The sequence below is a fragment of the Lissotriton helveticus genome, chromosome 10 (assembly GCF_964261635.1).
Source record: "Lissotriton helveticus chromosome 10, aLisHel1.1, whole genome shotgun sequence".
NCBI classification, from domain to species: domain Eukaryota; kingdom Metazoa; phylum Chordata; class Amphibia; order Caudata; family Salamandridae; genus Lissotriton; species Lissotriton helveticus.
Window position 1 is genome coordinate 419,259,395 of NC_136071.1, and position 27,549 is coordinate 419,286,943.

General features: G+C 48.5%; 1 protein-coding gene across 1 annotated transcript in view; it reads right to left on the bottom strand.

Annotated features, from left to right (window-relative positions):
- The window catches only part of CDKL4 (cyclin dependent kinase like 4), an 843,500-nt gene that overhangs the window by 704,994 nt on the left and 110,957 nt on the right, over positions 1 to 27,549 (bottom strand). Inside the window, exon 2 of the mRNA XM_078662902.1 lies at positions 2,401 to 2,635. Coding sequence (XP_078519028.1) covers positions 2,401 to 2,568 — 168 coding nt within the window. The 5' untranslated portion in view covers positions 2,569 to 2,635. The remainder of the gene's footprint in view (positions 1 to 2,400; positions 2,636 to 27,549) is intronic.

A 27,549-nucleotide genomic window follows, 5' to 3' on the forward strand; every position in this document is an offset into this window, starting at 1 on the left:
CAGATCTTTTGACTGGGTGTGAGTGTTTGATTGATTCAGATGCTCCATCCATCACCACCCCCCTTTTGTGCCGCTTTTGGCCGCCATAAGTGTGGCAGGGTATGCTCAGACGTGAGTCCCTTGCTCACTTTGCCACCGGATTCAAGCAAGCCGGGCTAAAGACGGCTGGAATGCCAGAAACCGGTCCTCGGAAGCTTGTTTCCGGTCCAGGGAAGACCTGGTTTGACAGTTTGGGTTGGACTGTTCCCATGAGGCACAGGGTCAGACTGATTTGCATATAGCCATGTCTGAACTGGGGTGGCAGAGTGGGCTAAAGAACGGTGATGGATTAAACCCAGATCTTTTGACTGGGTGTGAGTGTTTGATTGATTCAGATGCTCTGTCCATCACCACCCCCCTTTTGTACCGTCCTGATTATCTTAGGCATATACTGACAGAGACAATGTTCACCGCCCAGTTAAAAACTAATTTCTTTAAAGTACTGTGAATGCGCCCCCGTCTCCCTCTTAGACAGTATACCTAGTTCCTCTGTTTACGTTTACCTGCAACTAGAACAGGGACACCCCTGGAGCAGCTGTTGTTCTTTATAAAACCACACCAATCATTCATTCAATCTTTCATCAATGTAGGTTACAAATTCATCAATAAGACACTTAAAGCCGAAGTGTTCAAAAAAGGACAACAGCATTATCTGTTTATCAGAGAGCTGCTGTGTGGAGTTTTATTTAGGAATTGGCATATCTTTGCCTAATAAAGATAGATGATTATTTAGGTCATTATTATGTGATAAAAACAAACCTGCTGCCAGCATGCATGCTTGGCAGACTCCCAGTTGTAACTCAAACATATCAGCACACTCTCCTTGGATCCATACCAACTCAAGCCCCAGAGTCCACATCAAGGGCTGTAAGAAAATCTATGAAGTCTGATTCCAAGCTCCTCTCTGCAAGGCATTCCCAAAGCTTAGACCGGTTTCTCTGGTCAAAGGGGGAATTCAAATTCATAAAGGAAAGATGTAGCACTCCCTTCTTGGCTACTGTATACTTACTAATAGGCAACATAAGATTAAGGCACTGCTTCTGAGTGACTAGGCCCTCCCTAAAGCCATATTGGAAGGGAGACATTAAGTTGGAAGCCCCAGTCCACGCCAAGATCTCCTGCAGGGCTATAAGTCCAACGTTTTTAACTGCAGAGTCCAACACGGAGATTGGACGATAACATTGGGGGTCCGGCCTATTTCCTTTCTGGTATACTGCAACAGTAACAGCCATCTGCCATGTAGTCAGAAGCTTAAACAATACTGCAGAGTTTAGGGCATTCATCATTACAGGCACCCAAAATTCAAACTTGGACTTGTACAGGTACCTCTGACTATAATGTTTCTCCATCTATAATAAGAATCTAGGCCAGAATTAGGATTTACTAAGAAAATATGTTTTTCTTAGTTCACTAATGGCATTATCGTTGGTGGGTGAGCCATGAATGTTTCTAAAAACTACAACTTTCAATAAAAGTTTGTATGTTCACACAGTAATATATTCATATTTAGACTTGGAATGGAGACCTGCACCGATTTAACAACCAGGCATCTTGTAACAGAGATGAAAAAGAGTACATCAGTGAAAATACATTCAAAATAAATGATCAGGCTATTTTGACCATGAACATACCATGAGTTCCCATCGAGAACTGCCAGGCCCACGTGCAAAGAGCAGGGGCGTAGCTTCAGTAGGGCTGTTTATGATGTGACACCTCTCAAAGGCATTCTTGGTCTGGTAGTTGGGTCTGGTGGCCCTGAATCTGGTCTGCTATGTCTGTGTCACTTTGACTTGTTGGTCTAAGAGGTTTTAAATTGGATCTGGATCTTAATTCTATGATGTGCCCGGTTTACCAAAAAAGTAGTAAATCTGCACCCATAGACCTACTCCTTGACTGGTTGCGAATTTTCCTCTGTTTGGAATTCACAAACATTGACAGTGGTAGGCTTGGAAAGCTGCACCAGTCTCATTTCCAGGCACAATACTGGCAAAAAAAAAAAAGGTGATGGGACGAATGCTTGTAAATAGTCTAGCCAGCAGCAATCTCTCTGGGTAGCAGTCTAACCCACTATTCTTCACCCACTGAGCAGCTCTAGACATATGCCTACCTAGTGGAAACTGATCCTGTTCCTCATGGAAACAGTCGATCATGAATGTTGTTCATCCATGCCTTTTTAGATGGAAAATTTGAGATTCACATCTCAACTCTCACTGAGTAAGCTATGCCCCTAAAGATGCGGAGTCTCGAGGAGCAACAATGGGCAAATCATATGTACCAGGTCGTCTTTTTCAGGAATCACTTTCTGTGAATGCCTTTTTTATGTAAAGAGGGGTGCTTGCTTATGTAGAGTTCTATAATTACCTTCAACATGCGGATTTCTCGTAAGGCAATTTTCTTAATGACCGGGTCATCTTCTGACTCCAGAAACTTCTTTATTGCAACGACTTGGCCACTGTCTTTGTTCCGACACTTGAACACTACACCGTATGAGCCTTCCCCAATCTTAGCCAGTTTCTCATACTTCTCCATTGAGTATCTTCCAAACGCAGCTGGTGGAAACTTGAGTTGTAAGGTTTAGAAATATCCAGGAATCCAGCTTTTGGGAGTAAAAGGAAAAAAAGAAGGTAGATATCATTTAATGACTCTAGTGATCATGTCTCCGGCTGTATGAGTATTTGGGGATGACAAAACAAAACTGGAACGATTTTGCATGTGTGTGTTAATCCCTACAAGTGGAAATACAGTCCAATATTGCACAAGCTTTAAAGATTGATATGCGACATAATGAAGCTGGAGTTTTATGTTGCTATTTTGAGCACGTCCCAATTGTGACATTGGCATGATCTGAAAACCAAAACAGCCCACCAACACAAGGGTCTCAGCTCAACCTGCCATCAGTAATTACATTTTTTCCTCCCCCATTTCCACTGAGCGATCATTCTATGCATTTGTTTCTGTGAAACACCCATTCTAAGGTTAATCCTGAGCAATCTATTCAGTACTCTGTTGAGGACCTCTGGCTCTAGAAACAGTCCTATGAGAAAAAATACTTCCTCTTGTGTTATGTTTTTGTTATCTTTACTCTTCTTCAATATACTCTGCTTACTTTCTTCACGTGCATGCATGTTTTAGTTATGGAGGCTTGCAATTTATACCAATAATTATCCCAGAAGATTTCCTCTGAACAGTCTTCCATCTGTCTTTCTTGTTCTGAAAATATGACTTTCATGAACCTTTACTGCAAATGTAGAACCCAAAAGTAGAAGACTTCACCATGGAGGTATCAGAAGGACATTATGGGCCAGCGGCCTTCGTTATGCAAACTGAGTGCTGCCCGAAAATTCCCCGCCAGCACTTCAGCACATGGTGTTACAGTAAGATAGAGGCAGGTGAGGAATATTTTTAAAAAGAAGGGTATCGTAGAGGAGGTGCACCTCCCTCTGCCAAAAAAGGGAAAATAAAAGAGGGGCACAACGGGACCCCAATAATGCAAAAAAATTAAAGGGTATGAATCGAACAGCTTTCTCTACTCTGCATTTTACCACTTGGTAGTTTATGTTATCAGCATTTATATTGTGCATTTCAATTAATTTAAAAATGTTTTATCAATCAAACAACATTTGTAGAGCGCACTACATACCCGTGAGGGTCTCAAGGTGCGGGGGAGCCGCTACCGATCGAACAGCCAGGTCTAGTAGCCTCCTGAAGGTCAGCAGGTCTTGGGTCTGTCGTAGGTTCAGTGGGAGGGTGTTCCAGGTCTTGGCGGCGAGGTGGGAGAAGAACCTCCCGCCGGTAGTTGTTCTTCGGATGCGCAGGACGGTGGCGAGTGCGAGGTCAGTGGAGCGGAGCTAGCGGTTGGGGGTGTAGAAGGAAAGTCGTTTGTTGAGGAAGGCTGGGCCGGTCTGTGGAGTGCCTTATGTGCATGGATGAGGAGCCTGAAGGATATCCTCTTGTTGACGGGCCGCCAGTGCAGGTTTCTCAGGTGGGGGGTGATGTGGCCGTTGCATGGTTCGTCGAGGATCAGTCGTGCCGAGGCATTTTGGATGCGTTGCCATCGTTTGATGAGCTTGGTCGGGGCTCCCGCATAGAGGGCGTTTCTGTAGTCAAGTCTGCTGCTGGCGAGAGCGACTGTTCTTCTTGTGTCTGTCGGGATCCACCTGTAGATCTTGCGGAGCATGCGGAGGGTGTTGAAGCAGGAGGAGGAGATGGCGTTGACTTGCTTGGTCATGGAGAGCTTTGAATCGAGGATGATTCCCAGGTGCGTGCGTGGTCGGTGGGTGTCGGGGCTGCCCCTAGTGCCGTCGGCCACCAGGAGTCGTCCCAGGCTGAAGGCTTGTAGCCGAGGATGAGCACCTCCGTTTTGTCCATGTTCAGCTTCAGTCGGCTGGTCTTCATCAAGTCGGCAACAGCCTTCATTCCTCTGTGGAGGTTGGCTTTGGCGGTGATGGGTCCTTGGTGAGGGAGAGGATCAGTTGGGTGTCGCCAGCGTAGGAGATTATGTTGAGGTCGTGTTGTCGGGCGACGTGTGTGAGCAGGGCCATGTAAATGTGTTGGGCTGACGGAGGAACCCTGGGGTACGCCGCAGATAATCTCGGAGGCTTCAGATCGGAATGGGGGAGGCGGACGCTCTGGGTACTGCGGGAGAGGAAGGAGATGGTCCATTCCAGGGCTACGTCTCAGATCCCTACGGCTTGGAGACGTGCGCGTAGTGTGCGATGGCAAACAATGTCGAAGGTTTTGGTACTTTGTCCACTCTTCGGCCTCCGTGGGCAGCCTTGTGGGCTTTCCGTTTTTCGCTGTTTGCCGGTTGGGTTTCCTTGGTGGCCGGGTCACTGTGATTTCCTTTACTGCAGCCTCCTGGGTCTGTTTTGCCTTGTCCCTGCCAAGGCTCTCTCAATCCCGAATAAACAAGAAAGGAAGTTCAACGATACCCTTCACCATGCAGCTACTCCTTGCGGAACCCCCTCGGCCGACAATACCGAGCGATCACCAGGGACCAACCGTCCTCCGCATGAGCACCAGTCCTGGCTACTCGCTAATGGAGGACACCGTGCTAAGCAGCGGCCGAAAATACCGCTCGAGTTCCGCTTGCTGTGGTGGGGTGTGAGCAACTTGTGGCAGGTGTACCTGCCCGCTGGTCTGTGTGGTGTGTCTGGTCGGTACTCCGTTACATCAAGGCTCCAAATAGCCGGTTCGAACACCATTGAGTGCTGGCAACCTCCGGAGAAACCCTTAGCGTGCGCGATAGTTCGCTCTGATGTCGGGAACAACGACCTCTCTGTGACTGAAGGAGACAAGCGCCAAGCCTAGCGCTTCTCTCGGGGAACTCGGACATCCGACGGTGTCCGGCTCAATATCCGACGCCGCTCTGAGCCGCGGCCGCCATTCATGGCCGGGGTGGCCTGCGCATGCTCCGCGCATGGTCTGCTGGGTTGTGTAGTTCATAGTCGGCGGCTCCCACGGACTTAGCTGTGCGCTTCGCCGCATTCGTACCCAGGGAACGAGGGGGAGGGGGGGAGCGAACCTGACACTGTCGTTGGTTTTGGGCCTGCTTCTGGTTGGACTACAGGTCTCGAGGGTCCGGGTTCTCGGCCCTTCCGGTATCGCTCTTTCCCAGGCTGGTTCTTCCTGCTCATGGTTGCCCCTCTCTTGGGTGTTTTTTTCCACTCGTCCGTGTTTTTGGGTTTGCCCTCTTTCGTGAGCATCCCATTCTGGTCCGTTGGTTTCTTGTGAGTTTCTATCAAGCAGCTTGGCTTTGGTATGTGCTCACTTTGTTAGTCATGTGGCGAGCAAGACTTATGAGGAGGTAATGCCCTGGTTACTTACCAGTAATCTTCATTACTCCGAGTATAGTCTTCCTCGCCACATGAGTTCCCATTCCTCCCTCCCTGTCTGGCTATCGGCTTCAAGTTTATGCTTGGTAGTTTCAGGCTGAAGGGTTGGGCCAGCCTGCCTCCTATAGAGGTCAAGGGTGTAATGGGTCGGCCATATTGGGAAGGGATGGGAGGCTGACATTTTTGCTTTGGAGGGTTCTGGTGTGGAGCTGAAGCTCACTTTGTTAGTCATGTGGCAAGGAAGACTATACTCGGAGTAATGAAGATTACCGGTAATTATTTTTTATGGCAAATAAACACACCCAGGCAACTCACAAATGCTGGCAAAGTTCAAGTAACAAAATAATAAAATAATAAAGCACTGAATTAGCACAAAGACTTCAATTTAATGGATTTGATAAAAGTGTCATGAAAATGATCATAGGCATAATGATTAAGTAAAAAGTACAATAAAAAGATTTCTTTCAACAAATATGCAACAGATATACGTTATTTGTATACATAATGTTCCCAATGATCTAGAGGGGAGATGGTTTCCGTCTACGCGTTTCGACACATTGACAGTGTCTTCATCAGGACACTACCATCTTGTTTCTAAAAATAAATAAACAGCATTTTTTTTTAAATTGTTTTTTTTGTCTCTATGCCAAACAGTGCATAATAATCAATAACTTTTTCTTGAACGTTAAAGCCAGCAATCTGGTAACATAACATGATATACCGCTTTACTACAGTTCATTGTTTTTTCATGTCTGAAGAAAAACTGTTAACAAGATGTAATACAGTTTCAACATACATTTATCGTCTCATCAAGAAAAGACATAATGAAAACAGAAGAAAATTCACAAAGATCAAAGGAAGAGTTAAATGAGTACATAGATTATTAACAGAAAAAAGGTTGATGTTGCTCCAAGCGTTGTTATAAACATATGCGTACCTCTTTAAATTTGTAAGGGATTGTATTCTGGCCTATTTAGAATGTATCTTAAATGACTACCCTAGGAATATTTTAAAGCAGAAATTCTGGGGGTTTAGCTAATACCAGGAAAATTCCATGTAAGTTAACTCTATTATGTGGCAAAGAATGAATATAAAGTGCTTACCAAAAGTTATGTCTTCGGATAATGAAGAAAACAAACCGCGATAATAGGTCCAGATAAGGTCTATAGATAGGACCTCTTTATCTGTATGCAGCTATACAAAGAAACCAAAAACAAACTATACGGTAAAATAGGGTTACAGTTAACGACAGCTGAACAATGTGCATGATGAATGCATCAAAAAGTCCATTACTTTAAATGTCTCCGATCACTAGTTGTAGCTGTGATTTGACAGAGAAATCGGTCGTACACATGATTGTACAGGCATGGATTAAACTTGTATGCAGAGACCGACTTATGTATGGGAGGCGCCTGACTGCGCTAAAGAAATTTACCAGTGTAGGTGCTATGGTGTATTCATTAGATATTGGCCATTATTTGATGCAAAATACCTGAAATTCGGTTAATGAACGATGGTATCACTCCTTGTGCCGAAATGTAGAATCGGCGTTTACCGCGGTAGGCCAGATTATAATAAGAACATCTTCAGTCGCTAGAAGGACAAAGATAAGTGTTATTAGATTGATAGTTCCCTTAATAATATACGGTGCGAGCATGGACTGTTTTAAAAAACATGTTTGGCATGTACCTGGTTTCAAGTTGAATCCGGTTGCCAATTAAAAACATTCCACACATCGAATTAACAGGGTCGGAACTGAACGTTCTGTGACGGAATAAGGATTTTGAATGTGTTCAGATGCTGGGGACAAATGCATGTATTGTATTAATACTAACATTATTAAGCAAGGAGCTAATTGCGTTCTGACCTAATTACAAGAGCAGGAGGAAAGAATTATCCCCATTACCTGACAATGCGTTTCAAACAAATCAGCTATTCGTGGTGCGTTTGTAATATTGATGGCCAGTCGAAGTAAAGAAGGATCTGGTTACCGACTGTCTAAAGATAAAGAACAGAATCGGTATAAAACAATACAACTAACTCATACATCGAGTTTCTATGGTTTTTTCACGTAAAAAGATAAACGCGCGGCCGTTACCTGTATTTTAAACCTGCGTTGCTGACCGGAGTGGCGTCTAGTACCTCGTTAGGTTGATCGAATCCGATACAGCGAAAATGATTCGTTTATATACTCCGCAATGTTATAGGTCACAAGGCCTGTCGGCTCTACCTCTTAAAGTAGTATACGGTTGCTGTGCAGGATTCGAAAAAAACGGCATGCCTATAGGGGAAGTTTTCGTATATGGCCGAGAGATGTTCAACAAACAGAAACCATTATTATTTTACATGAGGGACTTGGTTCTTATGTTAAGTGTTTAGATAGAGCATTGCAGCCGGATAACTTTCTACAGTTAAAATAAAAGATCCACATAATTCATGGCTTTATACGATAGCATTTTCCCAGGGTAATTCGTTATTTAACCCATGGGTAAAGGTACCTAGGGAAAATATCCAGAATACCTCTTTTTTCTTTCGGATTTTGTCTCCACCATTGCTGTTTGGAATGTGAATTTTCTCCAAAATCCGCCATTTTATATCGAAGGGAGAATGTTTAAATTCAGAGAAATGGCTAACCAATGGAGCTGTATGTTTTAGCGTTCTAATGGCCGACCTATGCTCCGTTAGCCACGTTTTCATTGCTCTTGAGGTTTCCCCTACATAGCCCAAATTACATGGACATATAATTAAATATACTAAGTTACGTGTATTACACATCCATAGTTCTTTGGCTTGAATATTGAATTGATTAAAGACAAAAGAGTCTCCTATGAGAATGCTGTCACACGACTGACATGAGCCACAGCGAGAGGTGCCTCTTACATGGTTGGTCTCATCTATTGATTTCTGTATGAATGGGGGGTTGTTTGTAGGTGTAGTATAGCGCGATCGCACTATCAGATCTTTCAAATTCTTATTTCGGCGGTGTGCAAACATTGGTTTTCCTAGCTTTTTTTGTGTCTGATCTACATTTACAAGGTGCCAGTTGGCATTGATGACTTGTCTGACAGTAGCATCCAATGTGGAATGCTTAGTTATGCACACCAACTTGGGTTACTGCTTTTCTTTTTGAGACTTGAATAGTGCGTCTCGATCGTAAAACCGTGCTCTTTTGTATGCTACCCTGACGAGGCGATGTGGATAGCCTCGTTCAAGGAATTTCTTCTTCATTACAGCAGATTGTGTATCATAGTCTCTCAAATTGGTGCAGTTCCGTCTCACCCTAAGGAACTGAGAGAACGGAATACTGTCCTTCTGACTCCTCGGATGGTAACTTTTAAAGTGTAGGAGATTATTCCTCGCCGTCGGTTTGGTGTATAAATCTACTTCAAGCATGTTGGAATTATGTCTGATGTAGATATCCAAGAATTCAACTTGTGATGAATTAATATGGGCAGTAAAGCGAAGGTTGGTATCTGCAAGATTGAGCCAGATGAGAAATTCTTGTAAGGTCTGTTCCCCATTGGTCCAAACAAAAAAGATGTCATCAATGTAACGGTACCAATGGGAAACAGACTCGAAAAAAGGGGCCGATCATTTAAAATATGTTTGGATTCGAACAATGCCATATATATGTTCGCTATTGACGGAGCCATGGCTGCCCCCATGCTCACGCCCTTCGTTTGTAAATACATATGGTTGCCAAACTCAAAGACGTTCTCTCTGAGGACCAATGAAAGACATTCCCGAACGAACGGTTTGGAGCAGGGTATGCAATATTCATCTATGAACCACATAGTCGCATCTATGGCTTCTAGTTGAGGGATGTTGCTATACAATGATTCAACGTCTAAAGTGACTAAAATGTCACTATATTGATTGAAAGGGAGATTTTCTACCTTAGTTATTATATCCCCTGTGTCCTTGATTACCGGTAAGTAACCGGGGCATTTGTGGAAGCCTAGCATTACAAGAGATTTTTCTAGGGCATTCAAGGAACTTATCCAAGTCTTTGCCACTGAGAAGGTGATCTTCTCCTAGTGAAGTTTCAGATTAATTGGAGGGGCGTAAATAGAGTCAGCAGTGATCTGAGTAACCATGTGATAAGCTTGCAGGCTGGGCCCATGTTAAAAAGAGTCTGTGTGTAGCTGTGTGAATGGGGTTCTGTGTTAGTGATGTGCTCAAGAGTATGCCTCAGTGCTAGGCCTATCATGTGGGCCAGGAACATGCCAGGCAGGAGTTGTGATCCAGCGAATAATGCTTCAAAGGGGATAAAAGTTCCATTCTCAAAAAGGTCTCCGATTGTGGTAAGTCCTGCTTGTTCCCATTGAGCTTCAACAATACTTTCCTTTATTTGTAATTGAGCAAATGGCAGTGAAAGTGGTAAAGTAGCATTATTGGAAGACTAAGAATGAGTGTCCGTTGCACGTTGTTGGATTCTCTAATGGCAATATTAGTCCACTCTTATGAGGCGGGTGAAGTGTTCCGTTATCTAGACAGCCGCAGGACCAATTGAGCCAACTGTGTGCTTTTTAGGTTGAGCCTAGGCAGCGTGCATGCTGTCTGGAAGACCTGAAGTAAACACAATACGGGGTGTAATCCCGCCTGCTGCTTGTGATTGGTTCACTGCAGTGTCTCTCTTGGTTGCAGCATCCTAAGTGGTCACATAACGGAACGTCACTTCCGTTTTCGGCAGAGCAGCACTGCCTAACTTCAGTTTCATTTCACTGCAATTCATGATGTGTTGTTTCAGAGAACTACTTTTCTTCAAATATGGCGATGTGCCTTGCTCTTGTCGTGCATGGCAAGGCTTGTATTCAAAAACACTTTCACTGGGGGGCGTGGCTAGCAGTCAGCCAAGATGGCCGCAATCTAGCGTAGCTCCGTGACCGGAGAGCCCCTTTCCTAAAAATCTGTCCACTTATCCGCTTTTTTGCAGTCAGCACACAGCAGAACCTGAAGCAGCATAACCTCCAGAGCACATAGCACTAATCAGTGGCAAGAAATCTCCAAAATTTGTGAAGCGGCAGCGGCAAGTGGACTGAGGCCTCTTTGTGAATCGGAAGCCGGGGACTGTAGTGCGGCGGGGGATGGCGAGACTCGCTTTCCCCGACGGGACTGCCGCACGGACTCGGATGACTGCCGGTGGGAGGCGCTGATCCGGACAGCACATCCTCGGCAGTAAAGACCTGACAACGAAGGAGTGAACCCCCGCCTGAAGCTGGGGGCCGAGGGGCGCAGACACGCTCTGGAGAACAACCGGTAAGGAACTGCGGGACTCCTCAGGGCGGGGAACATCGATCGGCTGCACCAGCCGCGGCCCGCGCTAGACGTCACCCACCTGCAGCACACGCACCCAGGGTCCCATAGGACTGTAACACTGCCGGATAAAATTTGGGCGAGGAGACCGGTATAAACTCACGATTTGCCCCCCCCCGCCCCTCCATTTCCCTCCGGACCTGCGGAGAGGCGACGGGCTATCTTGCGAGGGCCCACACTCCACACAAGGGCTGAGGCAATCAGGAGAACGGGCAAATCAGACGAAAGCGGCCCTATTAATTAAGCGTGAACACTGTGACTCTGGCCAGTTGGGCAGTGCGGGGTGTGCTGGTGTGGCGGTTGGGCAACCCGCATTACACTGAACTTCACGGGGCACAATATACTTCCTGGCACCTATCCTGAGTGGCAGAGGCCTGAAAGGGCAACACGCCCCTAAACTGGATAAATTTGCTTATCGCAAGGGGATGCAGGACAACACAAGAGATGAACTACAACAGACGCCACCCCGGCCAAACGGTGCGTCCACTACTGCAGAGAAAGTCACTTTGCAGGATGTAATGGAGGCGCTGAAAACAATGCAAACATCCATGGGCACGATATCTACAGACATATCATTGATAAGAGCAGACTTCGGGAAACTGTCTGATCGACTCCTGGAAGTAGAAAAATCGACAACAGGGCTATTGGGAGAGACTACGGACCTGCAACATAAAGTTAAAAGACTCGAGGATGATAACGCCATGCTTAAGGCAAAGCTCGACGACCAGGAAGGCCGCTCACGGCGCAATATTGTACGCCTTATAGGTGTGCCGGAATCGTGGGGGGCCCGGCACTTGATCTGTATGTAGAAGACCTTATTCACAATCAGCTCCAACCGAAAGGACTATCCAATTTCTTCTCGGTGGAACGAGCCCATCGTGTGCCTGGTGGAAAACCTAAGCCGGGCGCACCCCCATGCCCTATTCTGGCGCGAACCTTCAACTTCAGGGACCGAGACGCCATTTTGCAGGCGGCACGGGTTCGCACACCGCTACGTATCGACAACGCGGAAATCAACTTCTATCCTGACTACACTGCAGCGGTGGCGCAACAACGACGAGGCTTCCTAGAGGTAAAAAAAGAACTCCAGGCTCGAGAGCTCAAGTATTCAATGATTTACCCTGCGAAATTGCATGTGGAATCGGAAGGAAAAACGTGGTTTTTTGAAGCACCGCGGGATGCACAAGATTGGCTGGAAGGGTGTAGACCTGCAAAGGGACCCAAGCACCGAGTCAAGCAACGACATAACGGAGGAGGAAGCCCACTAGCGCATGAAGAGATTGAATGAAATACGACCAGTGTCACTACAGACCGAGTTAAGAGTATCTTGTAACAGCCACACAGGGCAAAGTAAACTGGGCCAGAGTGGGGCCACGAGGACTCGGAACTGAGAAAGCCACTACCGGCAACAATGAACAAGTGCCCAGGGTGTGACACTGGACCGGGGGGGAAAAAAGAACTCCTGAAGGTAGGACATGCTGAACTGTTTGACACTGCATAGACAGTCTTACGGGGAGGGGCTTGAGAACGGACACGGACGTCTCACCCCCATAATCAATACACTTAAGTTGGGATACTAAGCGCTCTGCTCAGTTGGGGAGGTGGACGGTTCTTGATCTGCCGGGCAGGGAGGCAGGGAGGGGGTTAGGGGTTATGACAGTAATGTTATTTCTTAATTCTTGGTTTCTGTGGGGAGGGTGGAAAGTTCTGGATCCACCGGGAGAGGGAATGGGGTGGGTGGTACAAGTTCTACGTGCCAGACGCGCTCCACGGCTCTGGTTTCTGTTGTTGAATTTAGACTTTTTCCATAGTAGCTCCTGCTGGGTTTCTTGGACACTAGTTCCGCGTACACAAGCATCTTTCTTGACTCATGGGCCTTTCCCACCATACCATCTAGTCGATCCAGGGATCTTCTGCTTCCCGTCGACCGTTATGGAAGGCGAATTACGCACCTACATTAGACACTATGACAGACATGCACGGTAGCAAGTCCCAAGCGCCACGACTGGCCTCCCCTCCCTTACACTTGTCTGATGGAACGTAAATGGGTTGGGGCACAAAATTAAAAGGGGGATGGTCCTGCAATATCTCAAGCGACGAAACCCTACAGTAGTATTGCTCCAGGAAACACACCTAACGGGATCGTCCTGTAAAGCACTGAACCGCTGGGGGTTCAAAATGGCTCTCCACGCGGAATTCTCCTCAGGGTCACGCGGGGTTGGGGTCCTCATACACAAAAGCTCACCCTTAATAATTAAGCGCACATGGGCAGATGATCAAGGGCGCTTCGCCGCAATCGCCTGTCAGTGGGAGGGTCATAGCCTCAATATAGTATCTGTATATGTGCCCCCTACACTGCATCAGGGAACCTTCCAGGACCTTGGGGCGCTACTGCTTGAGCTCCCGGAGGGAGAATTACTTATCGGGGGGATTTGAATGCAGTCATGAATGCCACTATAGACCGAAATCCTCCCAGGGAACCAACCAGGACTACACAGGCTTTCAAGGAGTTTGTAGACGCCATTGGTCTATTAGATATTTGGAGGCTCAAACATCCAGGGGCGCACCATTATACTTTCCACTCAGGAGCACACAACAGCCTCTCCCGCATAGATCATATATTGACACAATCGGTGCCCCCAGAGAAAATAACAACAATAGACAACCTACCAAGAGGTATTTCAGACCACTCCCCGATCCAACTTGCCTACACTACGCATCTCCCTCGACGACATCGACTGTACCCGATATACCCGGGTTATCTGCAAAATCATACAATAGCGAAAGCATTACAAACCTCCACAGACTTCTATTTTGTTGAGAATGTAGATTCGGTAACATCACCCTCCGTTCTTTGGGAGGCATACAAAACGGTCATTAGAGGGCAAGCTATATCCACAATAACTAAGTATAAGAAGGAATAAAGGGAACAACACGATTCGCTTGAGTCAGCGGTCCATGAGGCAGAGTTAGCCCATGAGCTCGGCCCCGCGGAAGACACCGCCCACACTTTGAAACTAGCAGCACAGGAATACAGGGCACACGTGGAGGAAGCAGCACGGACTAGACACACGGGTACATTACATAGGATTTATGAATTAGGGGATAAAACTGGGAAAATGCTAGCTTGGATAGAGAGGAAGGATAAAGCGGACAGATGGATAGCTCAGCTCACACGGGAAGACGGGTCCATCATTACAGAACCCCCACACATAGTGGACGATCTAGCAGCGTACTATGAGGACATATACACATCTAGGAGTGTGGTCACGGAGGAGGACTGCTTGCGGCACCTCAATGACATTCCATTGAACACACTCTCAGTAGAAGACTCGCAAGATCTAGAGAACGATTTGACGATGGCTGAAATTGGAAAAGCACTGGCTGCCCTTAACCCCTTGCATGCTGATGACGGCCCCCAGCCGTCATGCACTACAGTGCTCGTGTGCTGATGACGGCTGGGGGCCGTCATGACCGCACCCGCGCTGAAATCTTCAGCACAGGAGCAAAATCGCGGCAGCATGGAAGGGGTTAATACCGGGAAAGCGCTTGGCCCAAATGGCCTACCAGTGGAACTCTACAAAAAACTAGCCCAAAAACTTACCCCCCACATGCTCCCCATGTTTAACGAATGCTTGGCGCAAGGTGCGATGTCCCCGGATCAAAGATTGGCCACCATCGTGGCCATTCATAAACCGGGTAAACCCCCGGATCGGGTGTCCTCCTACCGCCCAATATCCTTGATGAACGCAGACGCGAAAGTACTGGCAAAACTCCTGGCCCTCCGTCGGCAGCCCCACCTCCGGACGCTGGTCCACCCGGATCAGTCCGGCTTCATGCCAGGACGAAACACCTCTCTTAACCTCAGGTGTCTTTTTGGAGTGCTTCACCGCATCCCGATGTTGCGGGAGAATGCCGCCATCCTCTCTTTAGACGCCACCATGGCGTTTGACCTGGTAGAGTGGCCCTTTCTATTTGCAGTGCTCCAGAAAATGGGTTTCGGCCCTAAGTTTTGTAGTTGGATCAGACTGCTATACACAGCGCCTATGGCCCAAGTGGTTGCTAACGGGCATATCTCGAGAGAATTTGCGCTGAGGAGTGGAACCCGTCAGGGATGTCCCCTATCTCCGCTTTTATTTGCACTTATTTTGGAACCATTGGCAACAAAAGTGCGTGCAGACACGCTAATTCGTGGAATCACGTGGGGGGAGGGCTGCGGATGACGTACTCATATATCTAATGTCACCCAAAGACTCGTTGTTGGAACTGATGCACTTAATTGAAGCATATAGCAACTTCTCCGGCTATACCATAAACTGGGCGAAATCACAGCTGTACGTCTTGAGTGGGCAATCTCCTCAACTCCCTCAGGGGTGTGAGCTACAAATGGCGTCAGGAGGCTTTAAATACTTAGGTATATATGTCACCCGCAAGAGTCTGTGTTCATGGATGAAAACCTACAGAAGCCCCTGCGGAGGCTCAAGTCAGATGTCTCCCACTGGAGATCCCTCCCGCTGACGCTTTTGGGCAGGGCAGCGCTCTTTAAAATGCTGGCGCTCCCACGGTTTCTTTACGTACTTCATAACACCCCGTTACCGGTCCTACTTTCCTACTTCAAGGCAATCGAGGCAGAGGTCTCCTTGCTGCTAAGGGACGGGAAACCGGCCCGAATAGCACATACCAAGCTGGTTCGCAGATAGTATGATGGTGGTATAGCTTTACCGAGTATTAAACTATACCATTGGGTGGCACATTTAACAACGGTGAACCAATGGCTTCACACACCACATGACGAACCAGCCTACAGGCTAGACAGGCAGATACTACCAGTGGACCAACTGATGAAGGCCCTCTACACGAACAAACGGCGTCAGACCCTCACAGGCCCCACAGCCCACACGGTTAAAATCTGGCACGCAGCACAAAGGACACTGGGGTGGGAAGGAGTACTTACACTGGCCACACCACTCTGGGACACACGCCGCCTGGGCACGCTAGCTAACACCAAGGGGTTCAGGCAGTGGGACCTTATTGGCATTACAAAGATAGGGGACTTATGGGCTAAGGGAAATGTCCTATCATTTACGACACTGAAAGAGAAATATGGAATGTCAGACACAGAGAGATACCGATATCTGCAAATTAGGCATGCACTGCAAAGCGCCATTCCGACAGGCACCGACCTGGTAGAGTCTTCTCCCCTAGAGGACAGGCTTCTTACCGAACACTTGGGGAAAAAGGCTATCTCGCAAACATATCGCAAACTAGTAAATAATCTCCCAGACCCAATGGCCGTACTCCGCAGCAAGTGGGAGGTGGAGTTAGGAGATATAGATGACACGAACTGGATGCATGCATTGGCATCGGCCAGAGACGCGGCCATTCCATCGCGCCTTAAACTAATCCAGCTCAAAATACTACACAGAGTGTACTACCCACGCACTCTCCTGCACAGGCTTGGCCATGTCCCTGATCCGGTTGGTTTACGAGGGTGCGGACAAAGAGAAACATTTTACCACATCCTCTGGGAATGTCCTGTCATACAAATATACTGGGAACGAGTACTAACTGAGATCTCAGAGGTGGGCGAGGCCGAGATTCGGCTAGAACTGGGGTGTTGCCTCCTTAACATCTGGAAGCCTACGAACCTCAACCGGGCTCTACAAACTTGGGCCACACTGGGATTAGCAGTTGCAAAAAGGAATATAGCAAGAAACTGGGGGTCTGGCATAGCCCCCACATGAACGCAATGGGAAAATGACATGGACATAGCGATGGTAGCGGAAAGGGCGGTCTATTTACATAGAGGCTGCCCCAGAAAGTGGTCTAGGATATGGGGAAATGGAACGAATCACGTGGAACAATTTGTGAACCACCACAGTCCACAGAGGAACCCGAAAGTGACCCATAGTCACATGTAATGTAAGTGTATGTGTTGTGCAGTCTACGCCCAGAAACAACCATGGGACGAGGTGGGGATTGGGTGATGAGGACACAGGGAGGCCGAGGCACAAAGAGGACAGTATGTAGTGAACTTGGCACGGATACATAGTTTAATACCATTAAAGGATGGATGTTGGGGGGCATAAAGTGATTAAGCTGGCTGGGATGTACAATGAGAGTGAGGGAGGTGGGAAGGGGAAAACGGAAATGAAGTCCCAAGCATGATGATACAATGATGTGATGTAAGGGCGGAGATCCAATTAGTAATAATGATAACCAGCAAGGAGAAGGTATTTGTTTAAATTTGTTTATTGAACTGCTGAATGTACCATTCTGATATAATTCCGAATAAAGGTTTAAAAAAAAACACTTTCACTCTTGTGACAGGAAGAGTAATGTTGTAAGACGGATTCAGCCACAGCAACTTCAGGGGCTCCTTTATCGGCTTGACACTGAGCTCCCTCAGCCCGCCTATAGACTTGCCTACATCTGCATGGGGCGCAGAGTCCCACTACTTCACCAGCCCAAGATATGGGTTTCAAAAAGCGAACACACTCAATCAGCACCTCCACACTGCCTCCCGCCGGCCAACAGCAACCCCCATACCCGACCTGCACCAATGGCTACACTTCTGTGACACAGTTCTGCTGTCTGCCTGCCTTCTGGCCCCCACACTGTTACCTGACGGAGCTCGCAGTACAACAGATATGTGCTCTTAAGACCAGGCGTGGTGCCCACAGAGCCCGGTGATTACATGCAGATGAGCCCCACCAGCCTGAATGCCTTGCAACATATCCTGAGAGCTCGCCGGCCCACTCCAACCCCAGCAGCTATATGATGTTATCATCTCATGACAGTTGCTCCCCCAATGGCTGCAGTGCACAACTATTCTTGAAAATAGTGATCCCAAGCTGCCCTGAGGGGACTATATACACATGAGCCTGGTCATCAACTCGAGCACCAGCACCCCGCCAAACGGCTGCTTGCCCGCCAGCATGGCCAGTCAACCATCCTGCGCCTACTACTCCCTTCGGTGCTGCTTAAACCATCTACACCTCCCTGGCGGTGAAGACTCTACGTCCTGCGCCAGCAGCAACAGCCAGCGGCAGTGACAGGGCAGATCTAATTTCCTGTAAGGTGCGGATTTCCAGCCAATTGTTTATCCGTGCTCGTTCTGGGGGTGATGTTTCTCCCAGATTACTCATGTGGCTGCTAGCAACAAGTCAAGTCAAGTCAAGAATTTGTATAGCGCACTACTCACCCAGAGGGTCTCAAGGCGCTTGAGGGAGAGGGGTTCATTACTGATCAAACAACCAAGTCTTGAGTTGCTTTCTGAAGGAGAGGTGGTTCTGTGTAAGGCGGAGGTGGGTGGGGAGGGAGTTCCAGGTTTTTGCCGCTAAGTAGGAGAAGGATCTTCCTCCCATGGTGGCTCTCCGGATGCGTGGAATCGTGGCGAGGGCTTGGTTGGACGATCGTAGTTGACGGGTAGGGGTGTAAAAGGTCAGGCGGGTGTTGAGGTAACTTGGTCCTAGGTCGTGGAGGGTCTTATGTGCCTGGGTGAGGAGACGGAACGTGATTCTCTTGTTGACGGGGAGCCAGTGTAGGTCTCTCAGGTGGGCGGATATGTGGTTGTGGCGGGGTATGTCTAGGATGAGTCGAGCGGAGGCGTTCTGAATGCGTTGAAGTCTTTTCTGCAGTTTGGTAGTGGTTCCGGCGTAGAGGGTGTTTCCGTAGTCCAGTCGGCTTGTGACAAGTGCTTGGGTGACCGTCTTCCTTGTTTCGGTGGGGATCCATCGGAAGATTTTTCAGAGCATGCGTAGGATGCTAAAACATGATTTGATTTGATTTGATTTGAGATTTCTAAAGCGCGTAGCTACCCTCGGGCGTCCCAGCGCTAAGTAAAGACTGACAGTGTTCCTAGGGGTGGATTCATTGGGGAAACAACCAGGTCTTCAGCATTCTGCGGAATGAGAGGAGATTATTTTCTTTGCGGATGTTGAGGGGGAGGCTGTTCCAAAGCTTGGGAGCGTTATAGGAGAAGCGTCGGCCGCCCGGGCGAGCTTTCCTTATTCTGGGTATGCTAGCCAGGAACAGGTCGTCTGATCTGAGGTGTCGGGTTGATTTGTGTGACTTGATGAGAGGTCTCAGGATTGGAGGGCCCTTTCCTTGTAAGATTTTATGGACGATGCACAGGGCCTTAAAAGAGATGCGTTCCTGGATGGGGAGCCAGTGAAGCGTCTTGAGGGAGGGCTTGGCTGAGCATCTGGATCTCGTTCCCGTTAGTAACCTTGCTGCAGCATTCTGGGCATGCTGGAGTTTTTTTGTTACAGCTGTGGGAGCGCCTAAGTATAGGGCGTTTCCGTAGTCCAGTCTTGATAAAATGAGGCCCTGAATCAAGATTTTCCTGGACTGAGGGGGGATCAGTGGAAGGATCTTCCGGGCGGCTCGCATGAGTCCAAAGCAGGTTCCTGCTGTCTTTCTTGCCTGGGCTCTGAAGCTGAGGTCTTGGTCAAGCCAGACGCCCAGGCTTTTGATTTCTTGTTTGGGTATGGGGGGGGTGCCCATACTGGTTGGCCAGGTAATGGTTTTTGGAAGTTTATTGGGGTTACCTAGGAGCATGACTTCCGATTTGTCTCCATTGAGTTTAAGCCTAGAGTTGCCCATCCAGATATATATGTTATGTAGGCAAGAAACTAGGTTCTCCATGGATTGATCGGTCTGGTTGATTGAGACGACTAATTGCGTGTCGTCGGCGTACATGACCACCTTTATGCCGAATTGGGAGGCGATGTCGTCCAGAGGGTCCATGTAGACATTAAAAAGCGTGGGGCTCAGGGAGGAGCCCTGAGGAACGCCACAGTTCAGAGGGAGAGATTTGGAATGACCGTGACTGTCAGCCACTCGGAAGGTCCTGTGTTCCAGAAAAGATTTTAGCCATGCTAGGGCGGTGCCCGAGATGCCCGATTGTTGGAGACGGTGGATCAAGATGGTGTGATCCACCGTATCAAAGGCAGCGCTCAGGTCCAGGAGGATCACTGCCACTGATCCCCCTGAGTCCAGAATGGATCTTGTCTCCTCTGTTACGGCCAGGAGGGCGGTGTCGGTCCCCTGTCCGGGTCTGAACCCTGTCTGCGAATGGCGGAGGAGGCTATTGCTTTCCAAAAATGCTGAAAGCTGCTCATTAACTATCCTCTCTGTCACCTTGCTGATGCCTGGGAGGAGGGAGATAGGTCGGAAATTTGAGAGGTCATGGGGATCTAGGTGGGGTTTCTTTAGAAGGGCCCGCACTGTTGCATTTTTCCAGTTGGGAGGAACTATTCCACTGGAGAGGGAGGCATTTATCAACTTTGTAAGAAGTGGGGATATAGTGGGGGCCACTAGTTTGAGTTTGTTCATAGGGGCGGGGTCATCTGGAGAGCCACTCTTCACTCGGTTGAGCGTGTCTAGTTGTTGTTCTATGGAGATGCAGAGGAAGGCATTCAGAGTTGGTGCATCGGGGGGGGCCTCAGTCGGGGGGTTGAGTGAGGGGCGGTTGGTGGGGAGGGTCATGATGATTTTTTGTATTTTGGAGGAGAAAAACTCTGCAAGTTGAGTACATCTTGTGCCTGTGGAATCAGTGACCGGCTGTGGATCGGGGATTTTCATGAGACTTTTTACAATGCGGTAGGTTTCCTTGAAGGAGTTGGAGGCAGCCATGATTTTTTCTTCATAGTAAGAGGCTTGTGTGGTTTTGATTAATGTTTTATGTTGTTTAATGGCCGATTTATAGAGTTCTTTGTCGTTGGGATTCCAGTCTTTCCTCCAGGTCCGTTCTAATCTTTTGCATTTTTCCGGAGGTCTCGCAATTCCGACGTGAACCAGGGGGATTTGTATGAGTTTCTCTTACTAGGGAGCTGTTTAACGGGGAGAACCGCGTCCAGGGACGTTTCAATCCAATCGCGAAATTGGATGTCGGCAAGTGAGGGATCCGGATTCAGGGTGGGGGCGGAAGCTCTGAGCTGATGGGTCCATGCGTCGGTGTCAAGTTTGCTCCATGGACGCGAGGGTGCTTGGGTTGGAGGACAGGGGAAGCTGGGGCTGGTTATGGGGATTTTGAGTATGGTCAGGTGATGATCTGTCCAAGGAATAGGAAGGGGGGGACTGTGGAGAGTTCTTGAATGTTAGAGAAGACTGGGTCCAAGAGATGGCCCTTTTTGTGAGTGGGCCAGGGGTTCTTCAGGGAAAGGTTGAGGACGAAGAGATCTTCTTTGATGTCTCCCGCTATGACACTCTCTGGATCATCAAAGTGGATGTTGAGGTCTCCTAATATTGTGAAGTTGGGTGATAAACAGGCCAGGGAGGTGGCCGTTTCCACGAGGGAGTTAGGGAACTGTCCAAGTTGTCCCGGGGGTCTGTATATGAGTAGGCCCGACAGGGTTTTTTCCGGGGAGAGGTGTAGAGAAAAATGAACATTTTCACAGTTAAGGACTGGGCTGTCCTTAAAGTGGCAGGTGATGTGGGCTTTCATGATGATTGCTAAACCGCCTCCTACTCCTTGCAATCTGTCCAGATGTTTAATAGTATAGCCTGAAGGAAGGGCCTGGACTATGTCTGGATCAGATGCTGGGTTAATCCAAGTTTCTGTAAGGAACAGCACTTCGATTTCGAAGTTCTGGATGAGTAAGTTGATTTCCGTGCTGTGTTTGGGGAGTGATCTGCAGTTAAGCAGAGCTATTTTGATTGTCTGAGCTTTGGAGGGCGGTTGCACACAGAGATTAAATGTACAGCTGTTGCATTTGAGATGGTGTTGATCAGGAGGGATGGAGTGAAGACAGGGTGCAGGAGTGTTTATTGCCAGATTGCGTAGAGTGACTGGCGAATAAATAATGGGGGAAGGAGAGGAAGAGACAGGGGAAGTGGGCCCTGGGCACGTACTGGCGCGGACGGGCGCAGACGGGCTTGCCTTTGGCGCGCCTTCGGCGCGCTGACGGCGCGTCCGCTGCGCGCGTCCGGCCCTGGCACATTTCATGGAAGGGCGAGAGGGGGCGTGGCCTCTGGCCGGTGGGCGTGTCCTCGCGGCCCTGCTGATGGCGGCAAGCAGTTTGTTTGATTGCACCCCGCGGCAGCGTTTAACTCGGCTGCGCGGAGGTATCGGCGCTTGAAAGGAGGGGGGAGTGCACAGGATGAGTGGTGCCATAGGTAAATACACAAAGTTATCCAAATTACAATTTTTAAAAAGGGAGTGCTATTTCTCCCGGCTTTCCGCCTCAGGAGCTTCTGACAGCCTTACAACGAGCTTTCTGATTCAGCGCGGTTTAAGTAGGGCGGGGGGCGTGGCCTCTGGCCGGTGGGCGTGTTCTCGCGGCCCTGCTGATGGCGGCAAGCAGTTTGTTGGATTGCACCCCGCGGCAGCGTTTAACTCGGCTGCGCGGAGGTATCGGCGCTTGAAAGGAGGGGGGAGTGCACAGGATGAGTGGTGCCACAGGTAAATACACAAAGTTATCCAAATTACAATTTTTAAAAAGCGAGTGCTATTTCTCCCGGCTTTCCGCCTCAGGAGCTTCTGACAGCCTTACAACGAGCTTTCTGATTCAGCGCGGTTTAAGTAGGGCGGGGGGCGTGGCCTCTGGCCGGTGGGCGTGTCCTCGCGGCCCTGCTGATGGCGGCAAGCAGTATGTTTGATTGTACCCCGCGGCAGCGTTTAACTCGGCTGCGCGGAGGTATCGGCGCTTGAAAGGAGGGGGGAGTGCACAGGATGAGTGGTGCCACAGGTAAATACACAAAGTTATCCAAATTACAATTTCTAAAAAGCGAGTGCTATTTCTCCCGGCTTTCCGCCTCAGGAGCTTCTGACAGCCTTACAACGAGCTTTCTGATTCAGCGCGGTTTAAGTAGGGCGGGGGCGTGGCCTCTGGCCGGTGGGCGTGTCCTCGCGGCCCTGCTGATGGCGGCAAGCAGTTTGTTTGATTGCACCCCACGGCAGCGTTTAACTCGGCTGCGCGGAGGTATCGGCGCTTGAAAGGGGGGGGAGTGCACAGGATGAGTGGTGCCACAGGTAAATACACAAAGTTATCCAAATTACAATTTTTAAAAAGCGAGTGCTATTTCTCCCGGCTTTCCGCCTCAGGAGCTTCTGACAGCCTTACAACATGATGATGAGACGGCGTTGACTTGTCTGGTCATCGAGAGGGAGGAGTCTAGGATGAATCCCAAGTTGCGAGCATGGTCCGTTGGTTTGGGTGCGCTGCCTAGGGTCGGGGGCCACCATGAGTCATCCCAGGCAGAGGGGGATGACCCTAGGATGAGGACTTCCGTCTTGTCTGAATTCAGTTTTAGGCGGCTGTTCTTCATCCATTCGGCTACGTCTTTCATCCCTTCGTGTAGGTTGGTTTTGGCGGTGTTTGGGTCTTAGGTGAGGGAGAGGATCAGCTGTGTGTCGTCTGCGTAGGAGATGATGTTGAGGTTGTGCTGGCGTGCGATGGATGCGAGGGGATTCATGTAGACTTTGAAGAGGGTGGGGCTGAGCGAGGATCCTTGTGGTACGCCGCAGATGACTTCGTGGCCTTTGATGTGAAAGGGGGGAGGCGAACTCTCTGGGTTCTTCCGGCGAGGAACGAGATGATCCAATCCAATGCTTTATCTTGTATTCCAATGTTGCTGAGGGGTTGTACAAGGGTACGGTGGCAGACCGTGTCGAACGCTGCGGAGAGGTCCAGGAGGATGAGGGCCGCTGTTTCCCCGTTGTCGAGCAGAGTCTGGATGTTGTCTGTGGCTGCAATGAGGGCGGTCTCGGTGCTGTGATTGGCTCGGAAGCCGGACTGTGAGGGGTCGAGGGAGCCATTAGACTCGAGAAAAGCGGCGAGCTGACTGTTGACGGTCTTTTCTATGACTTTGGCGGGGAATGGGAGGAGCGAGATGGGGCGGTAGTTCTTAAGTTCGGTGGGGTTAGCTGTAGGTTTTTTCAGGAGGGCACTGAGTATCGCATGTTTCCAGCTTTCTGGGAAGGTAGCGGTGTTGAGGGAGCAGTTGATGATGTCCCGGAGTTGGGGTGCGATGACGGAGTCGGCCTTGTTGAAGATGTGATGGGGGCATGGGTCGGTTGGAGATCCGGAGTGGATGGAGTTCATCAAGCGGATGGTGTCTTCGGTGCTGATCGGGGTCCAGGCACGAAGGGTGGTGGTGGGGGACTTCAATTCAGTGGTGAGGGGAGTGGACTGGTTGCCGAAGCTGTTATGTATGTCAGCGATCTTGCTTTGGAAGAATGAGGCTAGAGAGTCGCAGAGGTCTTGAAAGGGAGTGATGTCGTTGTTGCCGGCGCTGGGATTGGTGAGTTCTTTGACAATGCTGAAGAGTTCCTTGTTGTTGTGGGCGTTGTTGTCTAGTCGATCCTTGAATGCTGATTTCTTGGTGGTGCGGATCAGCTGGTGGTGTTTGCGGGTGGCGTTCTTGAGGGCGGTCATGTTGTCTGTGGTTGGGTTTCTTCGCCAGGTTTTCTCGAGGGTGCGGCAGTTCTTTTTGGAGTTCTTGAGGTCGTCAGTGAACCAGGAGGCTTTTTTGCCTCCGGGCTTGTAGGGATGGTTTTTCATGGGTGCTAATTCGTCAGCACAGTGGATCCACTGTGCGAGATTGATGGCTGCTTGATTTGGGTCCGTTGATCTGGCGGGAGGGTTTTGGTTCAGTGATGTGGTGAGCTGGTCGGTGGCAACAGGCTTTGTGTGTTTATTTTAATATGTGTTTTTATATAGCATGAACTTTACCCTAAGGTGTTCCAGCGCTTTACACTTTTACCTCTCCTAGGCGGCTGGGGAGAAGTGTGCAGGAATCAGACATTGTTTAAGCCCATACTGGCATTCCGTGCTGCGGGGAAATCACGTGGGTCCAGCCCCTTGTGTCCTACACGCATTCCGGAAGCATATCCAGCATGATCTGTACAGTTATCAAGTGCCGCAAACCCTAGGGCTTCAGGCTCCTCTGGGGATCAACTTCCACCAGCATCTCACCATTTCTTGGTTAAGTGCAAGGCTTGAGTCGGGGTAACACGCGGGTGGACGGCATCCCCCCACTTAATTTACCAGGAGCTCGATAACTGGAGTAAATGGAGCCAAACATTCACATTTCATATTTTTTCTAGTGTTGTGTGACCAAAAGACTGACTAAAAGATGTTACATAGCTCAAAGAAGCCCTTGGGAGGTAGCGCTTCTAAGGGGTGAGCGTGGGGAGGCATCAATGAGTCTGATGGTGCAAGCCACCTTTCGTGATGTCACTTCCTGTCGTGACGTCAGCGCCCCCCCACTTCTTTTTTTAGGACTTGTGCCCTGGGTAAGTGCACAATACACCCATTCTCCTAAGAGCGGCGTGCCCAGCCTTTGCTCCCATTCATATCTCTGCTTTACAGACTCTTGTTAAATTCCCAACTTTTTGAAAAAACAGAATTTGCTTCCCACGGCAAGGTTTCTGCTGCTGGATGCTTCAAAATATTCAAAGTATTCAAAATATTCAAAGTATCCGACTAAAGTGTGCGAACGAGGGGTATGCAAACCCAAGAAAAAATACCTTCTGCCACTTCTTTACTAGCTTGTTGCTTCCTGCTCCTGAGTGCCTAAAAATGCTGCTTATGAGTGGTCTGTCGCCACACCTATCATCTATCTCTCTAATAAACCAATGTTTACCGGAAGCAGGAGGCTTTCCCCCACCTTTAACTTACAAACCCATCCTCAAAAGTTCCAAATGAATATACGAGTAGACGCCATAACTCCAACAGGGCCACTGCTCTTTAACTTAAAAGCTAAAATGCTTTTGTTATCCACTGGTTAATGTGCAATTTATGGTGTGTAGGGTGTTTTCATACAAATCGCAAAGGATCTGTGGCCCAAGTACACAGTTGCAGGAGCCCTGCCCCTGCATGTTTGAAATCTGTGCCAATGCGTATAAACAACTCGCAGTTAACAAGCTGAGTCCACAGGCTTTGCTGCACCTGCTGTTTCTGTACTTGCCGACTAATATGCGGTGTGTTCTTTTGGAAATTGACCACCGGTCTAAGAACTACAGTGTTTTACTGACTTTATTGTTGTTAAAAGCCTCCTGTGCCTGGATTCTCATGTGTATTCGTTGCTAGAATTCCCAAACCACACACTGTGAAAATGTTTTGCAAAATGGCGCTCCTGCAAAAGGTCTACCTGTGCCACATCCCCGTGATTCCCACAATGTTTGGTGAGTCTTGAAACACCACGTGGCTGCTGATGTCCCTGGTATCAACTGGTTATGCTGTGCTGAGGATGTTACCAAACTCCACTGCATGGCAGCAATATGGTTTTGTGCTTGTTTGTCTTTATATTTCAAAAGACATCTGCTTCCTGTATGCCTTTTTATTTTATTTTTAGAGCAGTATTTGCAATGCAATAGGTCTCGCATTTACGCGAGTTTGAGCTATTGGCATTGCAAATAACAATGTGTTTTATTTTTCGTTTCGTTTTTAAAACATAAATAAAAGGCCTTGTCATTTACAATGCCAATAGCTTAAACTCGTGTAAATGCGAGACCTATTGCGTTGCAACTGCTTGTTTATTAGACCGTATCTTAGGCATCAGCATTCAGTAGAAGAGAAAGGCTAGGGATAAAAGAGGAAAAAGAAAGAAAGGCTAGATATTAAAGAGGAAGAAGGCCAAGCGTTATGGACTCTATTGGTACTCAATTCTAGATGGTCAAAGTTTTTAGTGGTCAAAAGGGCCATGGTCCTAAATGAAAAGAGGAAAAGTGTTTGGGGGAATAGGAGAGCTATGTGACGAGGTAAGGTATACTTCGGAAAGGAGTAAACAGAAGGATCTCATTAATTGACTGTTGGTCACACTCAGGGTGTATAAAATATACCAGATGAGAGTATCACGCAGTGAAGTGTTGAGGCAGTGCAGAAGGCTCATGGAAGTTTCACATTCATGGTGTATAAGTCTAGTTTATCCCATACAGGCCGTTTGGGATACCTCCCAGGAGTCTGTCGGAGAGTAATATAGTCAGCCTCTCTGATGAAGGAGAGCGAGTCTCTACAGGTATTAACCCCTTCGTCATGAGGTATACCTCTAGGGTGCTCATGACGAGCTGAGCTCGTCATGAACAATGGGAATCAATAAGGTTCAGAACAGGGGAAAAATCTGGGAAACACCCAAGGTGTTAAAGGAGACCGTATTCAAGGTGACACAAGGGCAAAGCAATCTTTAAGTCCCATTTACCAAGCCACACAAGGCCACCTTGCATGGCCTGGTTAATCTGGAGTAATGCAAGGCGGCGACTCGCCTCGCATTCCTCTGCCCTGGTACAACGTTATATGGGTGGAGCGTGGGTGTTCCCATGCATCCATTCATGAATTTTGGTGTATTCCCAGATTTACCAAGACTGGTAAACCTGGGAATGCATCAAAATTGGGCACCTTCCTGATAGAAGTGC